The sequence below is a fragment of the Kwoniella botswanensis genome, chromosome 2, assembly GCF_036426115.1.
Source record: "Kwoniella botswanensis chromosome 2, complete sequence".
In the NCBI taxonomy this organism is placed as follows: Eukaryota; Fungi; Basidiomycota; class Tremellomycetes; order Tremellales; family Cryptococcaceae; genus Kwoniella; species Kwoniella botswanensis.
Genome location: NC_088600.1, coordinates 664,388 through 687,051, shown reverse-complemented (window position 1 = coordinate 687,051; position 22,664 = coordinate 664,388). Strand labels below are relative to the sequence as shown.

General features: G+C 43.7%; 7 protein-coding genes across 7 annotated transcripts; 1 reads left to right on the top strand and 6 right to left on the bottom strand.

Annotated features, from left to right (window-relative positions):
* Positions 1–46: 46 nt before the first annotated feature.
* L199_007149 (uncharacterized protein) lies at positions 47–166 on the bottom strand (the record flags this gene model as incomplete). The annotated part of the gene is made up of 1 exon (XM_064892846.1): positions 47–166. One exon carries the CDS (start codon positions 164–166, stop codon positions 47–49), a length of 120 nt encoding a protein of 39 aa, XP_064748918.1.
* Positions 167–1,145: 979 nt separating this feature from the next.
* Positions 1,146–4,016, bottom strand: L199_007148 (uncharacterized protein; the record flags this gene model as incomplete). Its single annotated transcript, XM_064892845.1, has 18 exons — positions 1,146–1,161; positions 1,228–1,290; positions 1,347–1,371; positions 1,434–1,511; positions 1,565–1,600; positions 1,699–1,933; positions 2,012–2,072; positions 2,139–2,213; positions 2,283–2,344; positions 2,410–2,524; positions 2,608–2,719; positions 2,834–3,009; positions 3,124–3,227; positions 3,328–3,417; positions 3,581–3,616; positions 3,679–3,713; positions 3,802–3,906; positions 3,986–4,016. 18 exons carry the CDS (start codon positions 4,014–4,016, stop codon positions 1,146–1,148), a joined length of 1,455 nt encoding a protein of 484 aa, XP_064748917.1.
* A 303-nt stretch (positions 4,017–4,319) lies between these two features.
* On the bottom strand, positions 4,320–5,687 carry L199_007147 (uncharacterized protein; the record flags this gene model as incomplete). Its single annotated transcript, XM_064892844.1, has 6 exons — positions 4,320–4,653; positions 4,716–4,796; positions 4,865–4,922; positions 5,381–5,502; positions 5,588–5,595; positions 5,685–5,687. The coding sequence occupies 6 exons, from the start codon at positions 5,685–5,687 to the stop codon at positions 4,320–4,322; spliced, it is 606 nt and encodes a 201-aa protein (XP_064748916.1).
* Positions 5,688–6,525: 838 nt separating this feature from the next.
* Positions 6,526–13,556, top strand: L199_007146 (uncharacterized protein; the record flags this gene model as incomplete). Its single annotated transcript, XM_064892843.1, has 13 exons — positions 6,526–6,611; positions 6,671–6,988; positions 7,056–7,179; positions 7,258–9,051; positions 9,107–11,008; positions 11,081–11,235; positions 11,300–11,384; positions 11,444–11,917; positions 12,050–12,191; positions 12,293–12,385; positions 12,442–12,476; positions 12,532–12,587; positions 12,644–13,556. 13 exons carry the CDS (start codon positions 6,526–6,528, stop codon positions 13,554–13,556), a joined length of 6,177 nt encoding a protein of 2,058 aa, XP_064748915.1.
* Positions 13,557–14,358: 802 nt separating this feature from the next.
* L199_007145 (uncharacterized protein) lies at positions 14,359–15,891 on the bottom strand (the record flags this gene model as incomplete). Its single annotated transcript, XM_064892842.1, has 1 exon — positions 14,359–15,891. The coding sequence occupies one exon, from the start codon at positions 15,889–15,891 to the stop codon at positions 14,359–14,361; it is 1,533 nt and encodes a 510-aa protein (XP_064748914.1).
* Positions 15,892–16,358: 467 nt separating this feature from the next.
* Positions 16,359–19,187, bottom strand: L199_007144 (uncharacterized protein; the record flags this gene model as incomplete). Its single annotated transcript, XM_064892841.1, has 3 exons — positions 16,359–17,978; positions 18,054–18,566; positions 18,630–19,187. 3 exons carry the CDS (start codon positions 19,185–19,187, stop codon positions 16,359–16,361), a joined length of 2,691 nt encoding a protein of 896 aa, XP_064748913.1.
* Positions 19,188–21,711: 2,524 nt separating this feature from the next.
* Positions 21,712–22,103, bottom strand: L199_007143 (uncharacterized protein; the record flags this gene model as incomplete). Its single annotated transcript, XM_064892840.1, has 3 exons — positions 21,712–21,746; positions 21,813–21,978; positions 22,092–22,103. The coding sequence occupies 3 exons, from the start codon at positions 22,101–22,103 to the stop codon at positions 21,712–21,714; spliced, it is 213 nt and encodes a 70-aa protein (XP_064748912.1).
* Between the last annotated feature and the right edge of the window lie 561 nt (positions 22,104–22,664).

The following is a 22,664-nucleotide window of genomic DNA, read 5'->3' as shown; positions in this document are numbered from 1 at the left end:
ACGGATGACCAAGCTGGAAGCTAGCACATACCATTGATGTCGCCATTTAAGCAATGACACACATAGCAAGAGGTCCACCTGGGTGGTTTTCGCTGTCTCGAGGAGCCTCGGAGGTTTGAGCGGCGGAAGCAGCGAAGTTGTTGAAGATAGCGGTGAAAGCGTCCATTGTAATGGTTTGCGTTTGGGTTTGGGGTTTGTGTGGTTTGGTAGTTTGGAAGGTTTGGTTTGGAAGTTGTTGTGATTTGTTGGTTGAAGAAAAAGAAAGTAGAAATATCGTCGAGTTCAGAGGGGGTATTTATATCTTTTTCAGAGCAAACTTGGACTTGACATTTTGTCGCATTGGGAATTGAAAGCAATAAGCATTGGATTGGGATTGACCAAAGTGGATATGGTTTGCCGAATGGGAATGAAGAAATCTATTGTTCTCCTTTGCCGAGAACTTCGAACAATAAGTTGTAAGTATACTTGGCGGGAAAATTACGAAACGGGGTGATAATTCATGATAGTACAGCTTATTGTCTTTTCAGGATCTTATCAACTAAGAACAATAGATGATGACTGACCGAGCAAGGCAGGAGGAACCCGAAGTTCAATTAAAAACAGATTAACGCCACTAGTTTGGTATACCACATTCTAGATCCGTTTCAAGTTTTGTGATACAGATATCTATTGTTCATTCTCTATTGTTCTTATCCCCAAGGTATCAACGTATGGGAAAGTGATAGACGGATGTGTAAAGAGAACAATAGAGATGGTAATAGACGAATTAAGAGAACAATAAGAAATCTCACTTCTGCCTTTGTTCCTGATCGACCTCCACTCTTTCAAGGAACCGGACCGGATTGAATATCTTGAAACAACCTTGGTTCATCATCCTACCATCTCTATTGTTCTTATCAAAAATGCATGCATACGAAGTAATTGAACAATGACGGATGACCGAAGTGCATTGTTTGCCAATCTATCAAACTAATGTATCCATATGATTCATTTTCACACGTTCAAATGAACAAAAAGAAGTAGTAAAACCCCGTTTCATCTACAGAGACATATCATCAATTCTATCGTTCCTCATCCAAGCCATCTCGATCATTCAGACCGAGGTCTCCTCAAATCTCTATTGTTCTCTTTAGAGCATCGGCCGATCAGATATTAACGGCTCTGCAGGTCATGATCAGCTCGGCCGGGATAAACAGAACAATGGCTAATGGAGAACGGAGAACGTACCGGTATAGTAAGATGTAAGCTACCGAATCTTCACCACCTCCGTCCATACTCAAGATTTTGTCGCTATGTCATGATCCATCAGTACCCGACGACCAAGCGAATAGTCAACATGGACTTACGCTGTCACTACTGATACTTTGTCATCTACCGAAAGATGTACAGTCAATAAACATTCAACTGCTTCATGTTCTCCTGAAATCACTCACCATCAAACTTGTACCATTCTTCTTCACCTGACGCAACAGGTACTTCACTTTCCTTCCTTGTCCAGCCGATATAATGACCTATTCTCTGTGTGATCAGCTGAAGTAGACCGGTAGACCGACGCTGAGCTTACCTGAATCTGCCGAAGCTCCTTTATGAGTGACCATGGCTATAACAGTTCGTCAGCATCCACCACTTCAGACACACTTCGGATTAAGATCGATACAGGGGGTCGGTACATAATCAGGGAGAAAAGAAGATACCTACCGTAGAGCTCGTACATTCCCGAGACGTTAGTCTCCCCATCAATACCCTTCTCCTTGACCAAATCTTCTATCTTCTTCCTTTCTTCACGTCGAATATCCACTTCTTTCGTCGCATCGTCACTAGTCGCTTTACCAGCATTTCGCTTGATGATCTTTGCTCTATCATCCCTTTCTTTCAGAATCTGTTTGACAGCGGAGTTGACAGGTTGAATTTGGGATCGCACTTCTTCCGTTGCCTATGTATCCGAATAATCAATATAGTAACCTTCAATCAGGGACATCGATGAAGTCGTCAGGAAGATGATAACACTCACAAGATCGATAGTATCAAGTTGTAAAGGGTATTTGACCTTCCTCATGATCTTAGCTTTCTTCCTATTTATACGATTAGCATCAGTCAGTCGTACATTCTCCATCAGGCATGAGCATCCGTCAACCCACTGAATATCCCTTCTCCAGTAGAACCGCACCATGTGTACCACTAAATTTTGAGGTAATCGAGATAAACGAGATTCACTGAGATCATATCAGTCATCAGTATCACTCATACCGTCATCACCAAAATGTGTGAACTGAAAGACTCACGAGTTGTAAACAGCCATTCTACCTAACGAAGGACTGGTCTTCTCAATCTGCTGATTCAAGCTCTGTACACGGTCATCGCATCAGCAATATGCCCTCGTCTCATATACGAGCGGGATTTCCAGCTTACATCGAGGATACCAGAAACCAAAAAGTTCGTGTTGATAGATATATTACACTGTAATTTCAACTGTCTCTCCTTGCTTGTTGTAGCAGGTTCTTCAGGTGCTTCGGCACATTGCAATCTAACGTAGTCGGATAGTCAATTGTCAGATAATGCATGACGAGTGTCAGCTGCAATCAGCTGGAAAAGGTACTGGGTCCTCACTTTGAGGTGAGTTCAAGACCCATCATCTTGTCAATGGGACCATTCGCTCCACTTGATGAGCCTAAGCTGAGTTTCAGAGCAGAAAGGAGTTGAGTCCATGCTTCGTCGGCATCTGTAACGGGCAGAACAAACATCATTAGCTAACAAACACTCCATACAATGAATATATGATCAGGTAGTACATGTGAGCGTATCAGATAAACCAAGATGAACATATCTCACTCACCCTGCTGCGAGTATCTGCCAGCATTATCGGTCTCCGCAAACTGAGGAGCCATCAGTCTGAGGTTGCTCAAGACAGAGAAGGGAGGCACGGGATCGGCAGTCTGGTTCAATCCGCTGAACAGATTTTTCAGAGAGTTGGTTACTTTTGATTCGGGTGACGAGGAAGATGAAGAGAAGCTATAGTATAATATTTGTATCAGCAGCTGTATAGGAATCAAAGCATCACACGCTAACAGAATGAGGGTGGACGCAGATATTGATATCTGCTGCTTCGAATGAGAGCATACTTACCTATCTAAGGCAACATTTAATTGAGGGATGGTCTTCAAAGCTTGTAAAGTGGAGTTGAGGTAGCATGTTTGACCCAAGTTGACTAGACCCGGAGGGTTTCCTTCCTATGCATGTAGGGAGTGATAATCAGCAAAATGATGGTACAAAGAGATACCACCCTTCTCGTACATGTATCCACCGAGCGAAGAAGATAACGATACTTACAGCTAAAGCAACGGCATCCTGATCCATATCCTCCAAGAACGTAATTTGTTGAGTTGGTGCAGAAGGTAATGGGCCTGCTGTACCGATGACCTACATCCGTATGCATCAGTCCGAGATTCTCGAAGGCGACTTAATGCTTGGATGAAGCGTGAAAGAAAGACATACAGTGATGCTTTGATCCTAAGATATGTCATTCATTATTGTCAGCTTGAGCTCGTTTGGACCACCAAGATCAGCGTTTCCGATAACTCACTGGCTTCAATCCCAATTTGGACAAATCCGCATCATCCTATTATGTTTGTTGTCAGTTATTCCATCGCCAGTGTCAGAGAGACGAAAAGCTGAGTCTACCTTCAAAACACCCTTGACCATCACTTTCATTCGATCTATCATACGTCCATCAATGGTGGTCAGCCCTTCTCCGCAATGCCACGACCCAAAAAGCTCATGCTCAGACAGGTGACGAAGACTTACCTTGTGGTACACCAGTCACCTGATAGATAGCATCCTTGAATATACTGACCGATTTCGAAGGGTCAACTTCGACTGGATGTGTTTTACCTGAATGTTTGATGTTGACTAATTACGTTGTGAGATACATCAGTTGGAGATAAGCGACCTGCTTGTTGTAGTTGACAGTATGGAGACTCGAGCTCACCTTTCATCTGGTGTGATCGTTCGGCTGTCATTGGAGTAAGTATGAAAGACAAATGGAGGAAGAAGAGGAAGCGAGAAGAGAAAAAGTTGAATGACGGTGGAAATGGATCTGTTCGCTGGCGCGTCACTCTGTGGAGTCTCCGATTGCTTCCATCCACTCTCGACATTCTCATTGCATAGTCATATATAGGTGCAATTGCATCCATGATTATAGATAAACATAGTATGAACAAGATCATATATAACAGCATGTAACACATATTCATCTCGTATAATCATATTCACACCCATTCATATACAAAGATACCATTTTAATTTTTATATCCCCAACTTGGTTAATCATCTCTTCTTTCTCTCTCATCATCCCTATCTGATCTTTTGACAGGTGAAAGTGACTCATCACCATTTCGACTTCTACTTCTATCATCATCCCTTGATTCTCTTAGTTTGCTTACGGGAGAAGCACTTCTATCTCTACCGTTTCTCTCTGGTGAGGCTGATCTTCCTCTTTTGGAACCGGCATAATCCCTTTCCTTGACTCGATCATCATCATCGTGATCGCCTCCCCGTCTGGATTCCCTAGGTGAAGGGGATCTTCTCCTTGGTGGTGGACTAGGAGATCTTCGTCTGGGAGGAGGAGATCTTCGTCGATCTCGACTATCGCCATACCTGCTCGTACTGGATTTATCAGTTTAAAACTTCCATCCCAAACAAGAAAACAAAAAACCAACCCATCATGTCTCCATTGTGAGCTTGGGGGTCTCTTGGCCCATTGAACGGTTATCTTCCTACCATCAATGGATCGACCATGCCTAAAAATACCGACAAATAAGTCTGAGCACTGTTCCAATACAATAGTCCAATGCGTTATACCACTCACATGTCATAATAGGCATCCTCAGCATCATCTTCTCGTCTGAACTCAACAAAAGCAAAAGCTAAATGTGGAAGTGAGTGTGAGCTACTTGATATCTTGATCGGTCGGAAGAGCATCGTTTGCGACGAGCGAATATTGACCAGAATAGCTTGCTCGAAAGGCTCGAGAATCGTAAAAATGTCAAAGAACGGTAGGATCTGGTTCTCCAGTCGTGATTCCACGAGAAAGGGAGCACAAGAGGGAGAAGATACTAGAAAAGCGATCGGTCGGTCGAAATCGCCAAAGCACGACGCAATTTGAGGGTGAAGGAGAACGAACGAACGAACGAACGAATCGGGAACTCGCAGAACGAAGCTTCTTTCGGCATTCGCATCGCCATATTCATTAGATGTCTTTGAAGGGGTAATATAAATATAATGAGATATGGATCCTCCCTGAGATCATTCCACTTCAAAATGATTTGAGGGGAAAGAGCATGGATGAAATCGATCTGAGTAACAAAAGTAAAATGGGACTTACGAGACGAAGTAGGAGTTTTCAACGCTGGGATATCACATCGGATCAATCTACCATATCTCTCAAACTCATATGCTAAATCTCTAGCTCTGAGGTTGGAGGCGAATCCAGATACGTAAAGAACACTATCAATTGTCGTATGAGTTGGATGTCAGTAAACATGTACTGGATGAATGGGTAGATAGGTAGGGATGGAAGGGAGATACTAACGTTCGGTTCTGCAAAATGATAAGAAAGGAACTTTGCGTCAGCAAGAGGTCCCTCCCCGTTGCCTGTGGATCACGTGCAATTGAAAAGCCAGACTCACCATTTTGATGTGATCTTACAAGCACTTTTGTTGACTGAGATGATACTTCGGACGTCAAGAAGAGTTAGAAGTTGATGGAAAAACACACTCCGAGATACTTGTATGTATGTCATGATGAGGACACCGAAAAGGGAGATACGCTCATCTCCGTACACGAAGGACCAGGATATCGGTGTTATACGGGGATTCATCTCTTTGGCATTTCTCCCTTGAAAGCATCTGAAACGTGGTAAGGAGCACGCGTGTATAATTACGTAAATACACTGACGTCGACAGAGTGGAGGTTGTTCGTTTCAGATTGCAGGAAGAACAAAGATCTGGAACGTGAAGAAAAAGAAATCATTCACATCCATAACCAAAATCTCAATTGAGTGTACTCGAATACAGGTTCTTATGCATACGATGCATAATACAGTGGTATACATGTACAATACTGAGAGCAGAAGTCAAACAGAGACTGACGAATAAAGCGGGAAAGGGGTGTGTAGAAAGTGGTAAAAAGTCATTACGAATGTACACAAGCCCGCCGCACAGCCCCCGTTCGACTATCTGCAGACATACACTCATACATACACACTTCCAAGACCTTTGTCAATTCATTTTCATCCCTTTCCAATCTCATTCGCGATTTCTGTTTGCATGCTACATGTTTGGTGCACTTCCTCATCCACTCCTTTCATCGACACCAACTGTATTCTATATTTTTCTCTTCTAGGTCTACAACACATACTCTTCTCACGCTCTTTCATTTTCAATCATACCACTCATCGGGTCCAAAATCACATCGGTCTTCTCACACTCATCGCCAAAAATCTATCTGATAGGAAGATAATCAATCAGAATGTCCGCATCGGGCAATCGAGGCGGGGCAGGACCTTCACAAGGTCGAGGAAGGTCATCTCGATTTGAAGGTGTGACCGATGTTTGGTAAGTACGACCTCTTCACTTGTTTCTGCTCGATGTTCACTCAGAATGCTATGGTGTAGCTCCCTAGGAGCGACGCTGGCGGAAGATACTGTGCTAGCTACGTTACGAGAACGATTCCTCATCTCCCAACCCTACACATCATTATCGCCTTCCAACTTGATATCAGTCAATCCACATTCATATCTACCAGTCAATGGAGATGCGTCATTACAAAATTACGTAGCAGAGTATTATAGGATCCGAGTAGACGATGAAACTTCCAGAGATGCAGATTCGACCACGAAGAAAGATAGATTAGGTCCGCATATCTTTCAATTGGCTTTGAACGCTTACTATAACATGAGGAGGACAAGGCAGGATCAGATCGTAGTCTTGAAGTGAGTTACATCGTCCGATTCTGAGCGTTGGTACCTGACTAATTGACGATATCATTCGTCATGATAGTGGATCTGTCGGTTCTGGTAAAACGGAAATGAGGAGATTAGCAATCAAAGCCATATCAGAAGTCAGTGTAGCTGCACCGGGAAAGAAAGGTTCAAAGGTTGGCAGTCAAGTTGCCAATGCGGAGGTATGTATCGTTATTCTTGCGTTCATCATCTCAACACATCCACATCGCATCAACGCTGAATGGTGTATCCTCTCATAGTTCATCCTCGAATCCTTCGGTAATGCCCATACCCTCACCAACGATAACGCCTCTCGATTCGGTAATTATACGGAACTGCAGTTCAACGATCGAGGTAGATTAGAAGGTCTCAAGACGATCGAATATTATTTCGAACGATCCAGAGTATCTCAGACTCCTTCAAGTGGTGAAAGGAACTTCCACGTATTCTACTATCTGGTCAGTGGTGTTCACGGAGAGGAAAAATCATTCTTGAAGTTGGAAAACACATCATCTTATCGATATTTACAAAGTCGAGTTAGAAGGACCGGTACAGATGATCGACAAAGGTTCGAACAGCTTAAACAAGCTTTCAAGATTGTTGGATTATCGAATCGATTAGTAGCTCAAGTGTGTCAGTTACTGGCTACGATCTTGCATATCGGTAACCTTCAGTTCGAAACTGGCGGAAATCAACATGAAGGTGCAATTGTTACGAACTACGAAACCCTATCGACCGTAGCTGAATTCCTGGGTGTATCTCAAGAAGCCCTTAGTGAACTGTTCTCATTCAAGACTGTCCTCATGAGAAAAGAGATATATACGACATTTTTAAACCCCGAACAAGCTGAATCAGTCAGAGATGAATTGGCAAGAACATTATATTCACTATTATTCTCCTGGTTGAACGAACATATCAATCAGAAATTATGTAAAGATTCTTTTGGATCCTTCATTGCCTTATTGGATTTACCAGGTATGCAGAATAACCATGGACCTGTCGCAATGTCCAACTCGTTAGATCAATTCTGCTTCAACTTCGCCAATGAGAAAGTGCAGAACTGGGTTTTACACAGGGTCCACGAATCGACCTTGGAAGAAGCTAGTAAGGAGAAACTTACAGTCACTAGGATACCATATTTCGATAATTCAGAGTGTGTCAAGATGTTATCGGATAACAAAGGTGGTTTAGTCAATATCATGGATGATCAAGCCAGGAAGAAGCGAAATGAAGGTCAATTCCTGGAAGCCATGGGTAAAAGGTTTACAGGTCATGCTTCTTTCTCACTGGCTACTCAGAGTCGAAGTGGTGGTGCTACGTTTACTATCAACCATTACGATGGTCCTGTTACCTACTCTACCGAGAACTTCCTCGAAAGAAACGCCAATGAAACTTCAGCGGATATCTTACGATTACTTCGTGGTAATACTACCGGATCTCAAGCTGTCTCAGAGCATCTAGGATCAAACAACCCATTTATTAAATCGCTTTTCTCTTCGAAATCTATCGCTACTCAAGCTCATCCAAGAAATGACGACGAGATCGTAGCTGTACAGCAGCCTGTTCGACCGATGCGAGCACCGTCCACACGTAGAAGGAAAGGTAGAGCATTAAAAGCTGTAAGTGAAGAAGAAGAGGAAGAAGAAGGAGAAGATGATGAAGTTGGCGGAGGAAATGATGGAGGTAATGCTGGGAAAGCTCTATACTGCATAGCAGGTCAACATTGGTCTGCTTTAGATACGTTATTACAAACCTTCGATCAAGCTCAACCGTGGTTGATATTCTGTTTGAGACCAAACGATAGTCAATTGCCATCTCAGGTGGAAATTAGAAGTATGAAAGGTCAGATCAGATCTTTAGGATTGACAGAGATGGCTCAAAGACTCCAGACGTCTTACGAAGTCAGGATGAACCATTTCGAAGCTTGTGATAGGTATGCAGAGGAATTTGAGGTTAGAGGAATATTAAAGGGTCCTTCGGATGTTGATAGGCTGCAGGATCTGAAGAGGGTGCTGGGTCTGAACGATAATCAGATGGCTATAGGGGCTAATCGAGTGAGCAGCAGAGCACTAATTATATAAAATCGAGCTGACATCGATACCAATGCAGGTGTTCCTTTCCCATGCCGTCTTCCATCGATTCGAAGATCGATTACGAGCAGAAGAGAAGGATGAACAGCGACACCGAAGAGAAGACATGGAATATCTTGATGAGAAAGAGCGTAAAGTGGATCCATTCTCACCTTATCATCGCGATGTCTCACCTTCCGCCTCTCCCGCTCTTGGCTACTCCGATCCTTACCTTCAGAACGAATCTACTGTCGATTTGCCATTAGTCGATCATGCTCAACCACTTCGACAAGACTCACCGGATGACTTTGACGATATTCGAGGTTTTGCTCCTAGTCAAGTAACCAGTCAATTCGCCGATTCTGCTTCCAACGTGGGCACGGAAACCTATGCTCCTTCGAGAAACATGTTCCGTGACTTCGATCATAAAGATGAGAAGGATGTCTTGGACGTTGAACCTCAGGAAGGTGAGACTACCGAAGAGTACAAGGAATCCATAGCGAGAAGAAGATGGGTCTGGCTCTGCACTTTCCTGACCTTCTGGATCCCGGGGTTCATGCTCAACAAGATTGGAGGTATGAAACGTCAAGATATTCGTCAAGCTTGGAGAGAGAAATTAGCTATCAACATGATCATCTGGTTCATCTGTGCTTGTACAATATTCGTCATTGCTGCCCTCGGTCCTCTCATCTGTCCTACTCAACACGTCTACACTTTGAGCGAATTATCAAGTCATAGTTCCAAAAACGACCCCAATAATGTTTTCACCGCTATCCGAGGTGAAGTGTTCGATCTGACGCAATTCGCTCCAACACACCTTACGGCTGTCTCAGTGGTACCTACCAAAAGTCTCATGCAATATGGTGGACTTGATGCTTCAAGCTTGTTCCCCGTTCAGGTCAGCGCTCTATGTGATGGTGTGAATACGCCTATCAGCCCTTATGTCACTCTCGACAGTACCAACACCACCGACGTGTTCATGCAATACCACGATTTCCGAGCTTACACCAACGACTCTAGGCCTGATTGGTACGCCGAGATGATGATCATGATGCGACATCGATTCCGTGTGGGATTCATGGGTTATACCAAGAAGGATATCAAGAAGATGGCTAGTTCCGGAAGAGCCGTAGCGATTTACGATGGTCTAGTTTACGAAATGACAACGTATATCCAGCAGAATGGAGGTGGTCTCAAGGCTCCAAACGGTGTAGAGCTCACTGCGGATGATCAAGCTTCTCGTCGATTCATGGCTGATCAAGTGGTCGAACTGTTCACTTATAACACTGGTAAAGATATCACAGCATTATTAGATAACTTGGCGTCGACAGCTGGACAAGATCTAGTCAACAAGCAAAAAGTGTGTTTAAGGAATTTATTCATCATTGGGAAAGTTGATTCGAGAGATTCGCCTCAATGTCAATTCTCCACCTATATCCTCTTGGCCTTATCGATTGTCATGGTATCGATCATCGGATTCAAGTTCTTAGCTGCGTTGCATTTCGGTTCGAGTCGTGCGCCTGAGAATCACGATAAATTCGTTATTTGTCAAGTACCATGTTACACCGAGGGAGAAGAGTCTTTACGACGTACAATCGATTCGTTGGTTAGGTTAAAATACGATGATAAAAGAAAGCTTTTGATGATCATCTGTGATGGTAATATAAAAGGATACGGTAATGATAAACCCACACCAGCAATCGTCTTAGATATCCTTGGAGTTGATCAGAATAACGATCCAGAACCGTTAAGTTTCCAATCTTTGGGTGAAGGTTCAAAACAACATAACATGGGTAAAGTCTATGCTGGATTATATGAATGTGCGGGACACGTCGTACCGTATCTGGTAGTGGTAAAAGTTGGTAAACCGACGGAAAGACCTAAACCTGGTAATAGAGGTAAGAGAGATTCACAAATGATAGTAATGCATTTCTTGAATAAGGTGGGTTTTGTATCTTCCATTTATATGAATTGTGAAGGCGGGGAATGGCTGATATCTGATATGGTGAAATAGGTCCACTTCAACGCACCGATGAATCCTTTGGAATTGGAAATGTACCATCAGATCAAGAATGTCATAGGTGTGAATCCAAGTTTCTACGAGTACCTGTTTATGGTCGATGCGGATACTACGGTCGATGAGATGTCTCTGAACAGACTTGTTTCTGCGTGAGTACCGATTATTTCTCTGCTCTAGGCAAATCACAGAAAACTGATGTCAAAATGATTACAGGATGATGCACGATAAGAAGATCATTGGTGTTTGCGGTGAAACTTCAATTGCGAATGCAAAACAATCCATTGTGACGATGATGCAGGTGAGCTGTGATCTTCGGGGCCTTTTCGAAAATAAAGCTGATACAGGCATTCAACATAGGTATACGAGTACTTCATCTCGCATCATCTGGCTAAAGCCTTCGAATCGCTGTTCGGATCCATCACCTGTCTACCAGGTTGTTTCTCGATGTACCGACTCCGTTCGCCTGATACCCATAAACCACTATTCATATCAAACGGTATAATCCAGGATTATTCGGAAAATCGAGTCGATACCTTACATCTAAAGAACCTGTTGCATCTAGGTGAAGATCGATACCTCACCACATTGGTTCTGAAACACTTTAACGACTACAAGACTAAATTCGTCAGAGACGCTTACGCTCAGACGGTCGCTCCTGATTCTGCTAATGTCTTATTATCCCAAAGAAGAAGATGGATCAACTCGACTGTGCATAATCTTGCCGAATTGGTCTTCTTAGATCAGTTATGTGGATTCTGCTGTTTCTCAATGAGATTCGTGGTGTTCATCGATTTGTTGTCCACGATTATCGCTCCTGTTACGGTAGCCTATGTGAGTGATTTTACAAGAAATTCCTGTCTTTGTTCATTGCTTCGTATTGTATATGTCTACATCGGTACTGCGCTTGAGACAAGAGAATGGAGATTCTCGAGGCCCATGCTGATGACTTATTTTATCGTATAGATTGGATATCTCATCTACCTCATTGTCAGAGAAGGTAAATCGATACCGACGCTTAGTATCATTATGTTGGCTGCGATATACGGTCTGCAAGCTTTGATCTTTGTGTTCAGGTTGAGATGGGATATGGTAGCTTGGATGGTTTGTGAGTGTCGTCTCGCTTCAAGATCCAATACACAATTTCCATTATCAGATGTGTTTTACCCGGAAAGTCATTTGCTGATCCCAATGCTTGACATCATCCAGTCTACATTGCTGCCATCCCTTACTTCTCATTCTTCCTCCCTTTGTACTCGTTCTGGAAGATGGATGATTTCAGTTGGGGGTCTACTCGGTTGGGTAAGTGAATGAGTGAATTTGCAGAGAGTGGAATCCTTGCTGATTTCCCACAACAGTGGTCGGTGAGCATGGTAAGAAGATTGTCATACATGTAAGTTATCAACACCATAAATATCTATAAACAGTGCTGATGATACATATCACAGGACGAAGGTAAATTCGATCCACGATCGATACCCCTCAAGAGCTGGAACGATTACGAGTGAGTTGCATTCTGAGGGTTCAACCTTTTAGTCAACTGACATTGTCGATATACAGAAACGAATTATGGGATCAAGAATCAATCCATTCTGGATCTTACATGCCACCCAACAAGGGTGAATACGACTCTCGACCAGGCTCAGCTTACGGGTATGATAACTACGATGCCAGATCTCGTGTCTTATCACCCTTTGGATCCTACGGTGATCTGAAAGATCAATCGAGAGGTGGATCAATGTACAATGGTGTTGGAAAGGGTGTACCGCAATTACCTTATCAGAATAGAGATCTCATAGGATCTCCAATGAATTCCAATAGTCATTTAGCTCTTGGAGGAGATAACCGATCGGTCTTTGGAGATAATAAGAGTCTATATGGACAACCTATGAATGTAGATCAACGAAGTTTACATGCTGGATCATTCTACGGTGGAGGAGGAGGACAACAACCGATGTTGGATCATAGAACTTCAAGTTACTCTTTACATGGTAATACTCCTCAAATGGGTATGGGTATGGGTATGGGCGGAATACCACCTATGGGAATGGGAATGGGACAACAAGGGAATATGATAGGATTAGATCATAGGATATCATCATATTCATCATTCAATCCACCGCCTCCTCCCCAACAACATCAATATCAATCTCCTTATGGTGATTCATCACAATATCAACAGAGATCACCATTATCTCAACATGGTTCAAGACCCGTATCGAATTTCTTAGGCGATGCCGGTATACCCCCTTCTGCGTCAAATGATAACAATATTGGATTGTCATTAGGTCCAGAAGGGATTACTGAAGCTCAATTGGAAGTTTCCATCCGAAGGATATGTGCAGAGAGCGATTTGGACACTCTGACGAAGAAGGTGGTTAGAAAGAAGTTGGAAGAGGAGTTTGGGGTGGGGCTGGGAAGTAGGAAAGACAGTATCAATAGGATTATCGAAGAGGTTTTAGCTGGTGAGTGAAGTCGAGATCAAGTATGAAGTATATCGTTCAAAAAATTGGAAATGAAAATGGGAATACTGATATTACTTGTTTGGTCGGTTATGATAGAATGAAAAATATGCGAGCAGCTACGATAAAACGACAAATCACATATCACACCGACGATTTAAGACAAAGGACATTTTCCTTCTCCTCACTTTTTCCCTCTTTCTTAGATACAGTACACCGATTGATGTCATCTTGATCCATTCGTCAATAGGTTGCTTATCATATCTTTCTCGTGCTGAACCAACATTTATAAAATTGCATACATCCATCCCATCCCATTTCATTCTTTCATCTTGTTGTGAATACGTCTCTGATGTAGTTGGTATGATGCATCATTATCATGGATTGATTGGCATATATAATATGGATTGATGTGTATATGACTGATGCGGGGTATATATACAGTAAGGAATTCATCCCATTCTCCCTTCATCTCGTCTTTACTGGTAATTGGATCACCTATTGTATATACGATAGATATATCTGGTCTACGTTACATACAGTACCGGATATTCATCATTTTCATTATCAGCTTGGGATCCTGGCTGTCCAATTATTCTTCCAGTTCTTGGTGATGATCAATCGATCGGTGATAGTCGAGGTTCGTATATTACCAATTACCAATCATTTCCATTGCCTTTGACCGACCGACATCCTGAGAATGGAGATTGACAGTTACGATAGTGATCATGATCAAGTCGATCCGCTTGGATGAAAGTTGACCCATGGTGAATTGACCTCTTCCTCGGTATTTGCTTCTTTCTCCCTTCTTTCTTACAAAGCTATCGTGTGGAAATTTGGAAAAACCAATTCATCCACTACCGTTTTCCTAATGACATCCACAATGAATTTCTCCACTTTACCTACATTCCTTAAGACGTGGGCGTCGGAATGTCCTATTTCCGATTCGATCTGTAAAGAAGGTATGATCTTCTCTCCTATACTTTGATTGCTATACATGCTATTCCGCTTGTTATACCCATATCCATACGGATATCCATAATCTTGATTGGTATTATTAGGGTTCTGATCATCCTGTGGAGGCAAGACAGTAAGGTGTAATCTATTTTTCTCACTTGAATACGCAACCACAAGATCACTCTGTAATGTAAATCCCGTTATAGAAATCTTGAGTGGTAATGACATGAATAAATTTGATGGGTAATTGACTTGTAGGGAAGTTAGGAGAACGAGATTGAGGTTGGATTTATGTTTGAGATTGAAGTGGATCTGAGCAGAGGGTACGTTGTTGGATGAAGATGGTGCGGGGAGTCCCTTGGGTGGTAAAGCCGGAGGAGAGGGTGGAAGGGAATAAGAATGATCGCGAGTTAATGGTGCTGCAGGGGGTGGTGGGAGTTGATCTTGATGTGGATGTGGATGTATTGAGTGGATAGCTGATGCTGGAGGTAACAAGGATGATACACCGATTCCGATTCCAACGACAGATGGAGGTCGATGACCACTGATGCTCCCCGCTATAGACGCTGGACGACGACCTAATCCAGGTGAGAACATTGACATCGATAATGAAGATGTGGAAGGTGTGATCCCTATTTGATTCGGATGTTGGTGGTGGTAATTGTTCAACGTAGATGAGTTGGGATCGAATGGGAATGGGATATATGATTTACCAGAATGAGATTGAGAGGTGGATTGATGATCTGCTATTGACAGAGTATGTGGATTGGATATCGATCGTGGTATAGGTGTTGTTCCAGCGTACTGAGAATGAGATTTACCATACGATTGAGAATACCCATGGCCATGACTCCTATTCCTGTTCCTATTCCTACTTCCATCTCTCATATGCCTCTTACTTGTCATATCTTCCTGATCAATGTAATTATCCAAATTGACATATTCGTACCTCTCATCCTCCAACCCACTAATCACACCTCTCCTTTCCATCCTCTCCCTTTCCTCTTTTTCTAACATTCTCAATCTCTCTTCTTCCTCCTGTTCAGCTAACAACTCATCGCCCTCTTCATCACCTTGATCAAACACTCGCCACACATCGCGGATATCCTTGATCTCCAATTCAGGACCTAGATCACCAAAGGAGAATGACGTGACGGTGATAGGACCTATAAATGAAGGTCGTTTGGATGTCGATAGTTGTTCGTTGAGCAGTTGGATCAATGATGATGATAGTGCATCTTCTACGACTACATCTGAATCATCATTGTTGGTATTATCTAAATTGGTCGAGGAAAAGGAGTTGTTGGATGTGGATGGACCTATACCTTGATCTTTATCTTGGGTCGGTTCGGATGAGTTGAGCAGTGACCAATTGATGTCGATTGACATGCCTCTGAAGTCAGATTAGGATGATCCAGAGAGGGAAATAGTGTATATATCAGGTATCTGAAAGTCTGCGATATGAGGTGATTTCCAAGTTGTTGAAGATGATTGTTGTTTGTACGTTTATATGTCCAACATCATTTCGCAGTAAAATTCCCGAGACATCCACTACGGATCAAAATAAAAGTACCAGTACAACTCTCAAGCTACACCGATAGATCACCTTGACTTGTGAAGATGCAAAACGCCTGCAATCAAAGCCAGCTTGCTTCCGAATGTTCATATCATGCATATGATCTAAAACCATGGACATGTATTAACTATACAACAAATTCGAAAAACAAAATCAGAGGGATCATTCTTCACATGAGACGACAAGAAAAAGATTGATTGTTTGTATGTGGTTGTGATATGAAACTACCATAGAAGACCTTTCCATTTCAAGTCAACATGTACAAGTCATCGATCCACATCTACCCCTGTGTTCCCCGCCTACTTTTCTTCTTACCCAACCCATTGAATTCTTCCCTAGCCACAAGCCACATAGCAGTAACGCACACCACATCTTTTAGATTTTCCTCACTTAATGCTATATTATCTTTGATCTTCTTGATCGTCTGACTATATCCATGTCCGATCATGCTCGCTTGGTTGCCATTATTCCCTTTTAGTTGTAGATCCGTTAAACTGACAGGATCTAAACCTTGTGGAATCTTAAGTATTCCAATGACTTTAGGATGGTGCGGAGCAGGAGTTAAAGTACCCAACAACTGTCTTTGTCCAGTCCTCTTTACCCACACAGAGCACGTCCAGGGAGTTTCACTATCTTCAGGATCGGAATCCTCACCTTCGTCCGCCGTCAACTCAGGCTGAGGAATATCATTATCCGCATCCAAGGTCGTACTTGATGTTCTCCTTGATGGAGAAACACTGGCAGATATCCTTCGGACAGGTTCAGGTCGAGGGTCTAACCTCGGTGAGCCAAATGGTGAATTCTGATTGGAAGAGTTCAAATTGGGTGAAGAAGGGGGGAAAGGCGATCCCTCTTTCTCGCCCCTGGCTGGTTGAAGTGTAAGAGAAGTTCTTGACTGGTTTGGTGAATTGATATTGATCGTATCGTTCGAGGTCGGAGGAACAGAAGTAGCTCGAGTCCTACTTCTATTTCTAGTAGCGGAAATCACACCGGTTGTAGAAAACCTTCTCAAGACTTCATCACCAGCAGCATTGGCTGGAACTCTCAATTTGACCCATTCAAACAATACTTCTTCCTCTTCTTCCCCTGCGGCATTCCCACCAACCATTTCCAACCCAGCATTCGCAGCTGCCTTCAGCTGGGCTGCCCATCCTTCCTCATTCTTCTTAGCCCACTTCTTCACAGACCAAGTGTAACCTACAGGTCGGTTTGAGGGGAAGATAGGTAAAGATTGACATCTCTCCATACTCGTTGCGGCTGGGGGAGGTTCGACGTGAGATGTCAATCCAGTAACGGCTCCATCGGCAGTGATCATGGCTCCAGACGATCTCCGTCGAACGACGAGTGGTGCGGTACCGAAAGTAGGTGCGCCAACACCAGCCGAAGGGAGTGCTTCGGAAGCAGCTGGAATAGATCCTCGAGGTACAGCTGCCATATTGGGGTGAAGCGTATCGGCACCGGTGAAATCATGAGTGGGGGAACTCGCCGATTTGGGTGGATCGTAAGATGAGAATGAGGCTGATGGACTAGTTTTCCTCTTCGTCGGGCCTATATCTCCCATGGATGTCTTCTTCTTGAACACTTTACCGAAGAATTGACGAGTCTTGCTTTCTCCGTCAGCCTTGTTTTGGCCTAATCGAAGGTTCTCCATCTTAAATCCTTTCAGATCTAACGAACCCCTCACTCCGCTTTTACCATCATCTGACCTGCTGAGGGTGGGGGAGACGGGCGAAGTGAGAGAGACAAGGGATAGCGGTCGTTGTCGAGGAGCAGGATGACTGTCATCTGCATGTTGACGAGACGTAGAGGCGAAAAGTGTTGCTGATTGATGGGTGGGTAGCCAGACTTCTGAAGGCTCAAGGACACCGACACCGGTTATGTCGAGGTTTCGTTTGTGGAACTGAAACATGTATTATACCGTCAATTTTGTGTCTACCTAGGTGTCACCAGATTATGCATCACCAATCAAACTCACCTTGGCAACTTTGACATCTGTGGCTGCATCCGTCACGACCGTAGGCTGCATAACGTTATGTACCGCAAGGTTGAACATGGGCTCTATCCTCTTTCCCGACGCTGCACTACTTCCAGTCGCCGCAGTCGAGGTTGATATACTAGATCGGATGGACGAAGATCTTCTAAGTCCTGCACCACCGACTTCTGATTCTGTCGAGCTCGATTTTGGAGATCCAGGCAATCCTTTATCGGTTGTAGCTGAAGGAGGAGTTGACGAAACTGGTTCCGAGGATGTAATAGTTTCTTTCGCTGAGCTATCTTCAGATTCTTCCAAGGGGAGGTCGACCGTTCGAGCAGCGGGCGAAGCATTAGGTGAAGCTATCATGCCATCACCGGCTATTGATCCTGAACGACTGGAAATTTCTGATGCTGATCGATCTCTCTTCGGTCGACTGGGTTTGACGACCAGTTGTATCTGAAGATTGAGTGGGTTCTTAGCTGAGGTAGGAGGGGGTTTGACGATGATATATGTCTACGGACAAGACTAAATCAGCAAACATGTAACACGAAGACTGTGACTGAACAGTGTACTCACATCCAATGGATTCTTTCTTTTCCTTGACCTGACCTCACCTTCTATCCCACTAACATTCGTCATACCACTTCCTGAACTAGCAGGTCTGGAAGACGTTCTCTTCCTTGGACTCCTCCTTCTCTCACCTTGAACCCCGCTGACTTCGGGATCAGCAATGCTCACATTCGTAGCTGAAGTTCTTCGTCTTCCTGTACTATCTGAGCTGTCCGATGAGCTAGGCGACGAGCTAGAGGTGTTGGTATGTTTCAAAGAAGGTCGGATGGGTGCAGGAGAGTTGTTGGAAGAGGATCGTGAGTTGACAGGTCGACCCAGGGGATTGGCCTGTTCGTCGGAAGGAGTAGTAGGTAAACCAGCAGGTTGACGCACTGGTAAGGACGATTTGGCGGCCGCTGCTGCGGCAGTTGTAGACGGTCCAGGCCCAGCGACTGCTGTAGGTTTAGGTGTACCATTGGGTGTAGGAGTTGCAGAATCAGGTGATGGTTCGGAAGTGAATAGGTTAAGGGGGTTAATACTGTTGGTGAGACCTTTGAAGTCTTGGAAAGATTGAAAGAACGGCATGTTGGATGATCAAGAGAACAATGCGATTCGGTCCTGCCGAGGTGTCTTTGTTTGTTGATGAGTTGATTAATTATAGGATTGCCGTGCCAGCGAACAAGATGAGATTGACGAGGGAAATGAGGTGGAGTGGTGAGAGAAAGGTAAAGGATTGATGTTCCTTTGATTGAAGTGGTGTGGTGTGATAAGTCCTCCTTTTCCTGTCCCTAAAGCTTGAGCTCTGTATCCTTGCGACAATCTCGTCTCGTGTTGTGGTATGATCCCCGTGCCCGATTCGAGCTAGATTGAAATGTTGGTATGGGTGTTGTTGTTGATACGTTTTCCGCAGTAGTCGTACTGTACGCGTATTTGGATCTGGACTTGGCTCTGGATGGAGCTATCCCAATGCGTACAAGGTCTGATCTAATCCGATTCAGATGATATCAAAATCGTTTCAATGTCAAAGGAACAGGTTGAGTGATAGTGGTCATACCATTGATATGTATGTATGTTGATGGCAGAAGAAGAGGGGATGTTGGAGCGTTGTGTATGCTGCTGTGCCAAGGTTATGGAGTCTACTCCTCTACGGTTATTGAAATTTAAGGTTGAATAGGTTGTAGGTTGAATTGTTTATTTTTGATTATTTTTGACTCTCTTTCGGCGGCCATATGACGTTTGCTTATTGACGCTGACCGATGTGATGCGATTCCCGATCCGAGGTGGAAACCGAGCGAGTAATGATCAGAGCTAAGTGGTACTCTGTCTGTATAGATGCAACGATAAGATCATAGACGTTTTGTCGATGCTGGATGCTGGAGCAGGTCTGTCAAGATAGGCTTGTATGCTTGCATGCTATGCATAGTATCGTAAGATGTCTATCCAAACAATCCTACTCTGTGAAAACGTCGTACCACTCTGTACTTTGGTGAAAGAGGTAAACACTACCACTGTCCGGATGGCCGCGCGTACCGTTTGACTTTTTACTGGAATAAATCTTAGATAGTGTCGGTCACCGATCGTACGACCAATGACCCGCTTCTTCTTTTTTACCCTTTATACCTACAAACAACGATCATGCATGACAAACACACCTCGTTTCCTTTGACGAAGGACCTCGTTTAGTCCATGGACAGTACTGTACTCGCTTTCATGCAGCTGCATAACAAACGGGGAAATCAACCCGTCGGGCTCATGAGGATTCCGAAGGATCATCTTTCATGAGCCTCGGAAAGACCGACGGGGATTTGTACATGGATTCCCCTTCTACGCTTCAGCCAAACAAGGATACATTTGCATACGAGTAACAGGATGAAGAGGATCTGGTTCCAGATCGTATTTTGCATGGGAGTAAAAGATGACTAAACTGATTGATCTACAGGGGAGATCTCGGGGTATATTACTGTATAATGAAGGGATACGTATCCCCCTTTATCCCTATGTTCTCGGGCATGGTGTGTACAAGTGAAGACCCTCATGGAGCTTACGAGGTTGTGAGTTGTCATCGGGGCCGTCTACGAGTATGGGAATACAGTAACGTAGTGAGAACATACTGCATTTTTTGAGGTTTCTAGCTATGCCGTCTTTGGATTAGTGAGTTGACGAATATCATGTTAACATGGTACATTGGCATTCCGAAGACAGGATTCGTCTTATCAAGATGAGTGTATCATTTCTTAGCTCCATTGATCAGAATACTCGAGTAGGCATATGCTTGGGATTCGCACTGCGTTGCATGTCCATTTATACTGATATCTTATCGATAGGCAACCTAATAGTATAGTTGGCAGTGGGATTATTCAAGTATTTGATTCAGTTTAGAAAGGTATCGCATGTGATCTATGAAATATCAACAAAACCACTGACTTCTTTGTTGGCATGGTCAGTCGTCAGATCAAGAATGATAGACTGGATGATCGCTCACTAATCTATTGGAAAGCGATATCTTACACAAAGAACTACTTGCGGAAACAGTTGTTGACTATGTACTATGATCTTATGAGAAGATCAGCACACAGAGACGAAGATCACATCGCATATATCCTGGTGAAAAGGATACAGGACCCATAGAATGCTCTCGGTTGCTTCTTTCAGATGATCAATAGATACCACGACTTGGAGAATCGACCTTAACCAGCATAAGTCGTTCTGGGTCTGACACTCAATGACATTTCATTTTTGGCTTTGCCCACTTGTATACCGTAGTAGCATCGCGTTGATTTCGAACGAGGATATATCGAGTGCTAACCCTCGACGAACGCTAGTCCCGTTTCAGAGACGGAGTAAAACATATGCTGGCTTGGTACCAATACAGGAACCGATGAACCAGCCCCTTGTATCGTTAATAGGTCAGTCAAGCTGGTTAGGCAAGCTCCAAGATAAAGTGATGGTCAGTACGAGTAAGACGTCAGGAGTTATACAACGGGGTGTCAGTATGTTTGAGATTGTTCCAATGTGTTCTTCTTACACCATATTCATACTTCTCATTATAGCTACAAAGATACTAATCCCTAAATCAATCTAATTCGGAAGAGTAAGAGTGAGGAGTAGATTAGGCGATATCCTTGTTTCGGTTGTCACCGGAGACTAACATCAAATGAATCAGGTCAGTTATGAACCGTCCTGACTGATCTCGAGACGATGATAACTCACGAGCATCACCGACCTTTTGGGTGGTGGTCTTCTCTTCTTGAGGTTGAGCGACGGAGGCAGCAGCGTCGAGCTTACCCTTGACGAAGTCAGTGGCCTGCTCAACGTACGATTTCTCGGAGTCGGGCTTAGCAGCGGAGGTGACTTTGTCGGTTAAAGATTCTCGGCCCTATGATATCGAAAGATGATTAGCAGGTGTAGGGGAACAACGGTAGATTAGGTAGGTGGCAACGTGTCGTGTCAAAGATGGGGAAGTAAAAGGGGAGGGGAGAGGAGACTTACAACGTCGGACATTGTGGTTGATTTGTTGTTTGTTTGTTTGATTTGAGTTAAAAAGGAAGGTTGTGAAGTTGTGTTGTGGTTGTTGAAGAAAGGAAGAAAGAAGAACGATGAAGATCCAAAGTGGGGTTTATATACCTTTCAGAGTCGGCTGTTGGCTGTTTGGCATCGTACCTTCCACGTACACAAGTCACTCGTACATAGAGATGAGTTTAGGTGATATAACCTAACCAGATGACGAATGGGTATGACAATGTCGTCATACCCCCCTCATAAATTACCATACCCGGTAATCCGAACAGAGGTTACTGACCAGGTGATTCCGTTGAGATGGTAACAACTACGTCATAGACATTTCATCCATTCTTACAACTCAACCAGCCTTTTTCAACTACTCGTTACTTACTGGATGGTTCTTATCTCCCAAGCCAGTCAGGGGGAATGAATACGAAATGCCTCGACGCATACGAGTCACGGTAAACGTTGCTTGCCGAGTGATGAATGACGATAAAAAGCGTCGATCAGTTGCGTCATACCTCATCTGTTAGTCTAGTTCCAACAAATTCATTTGCGTTA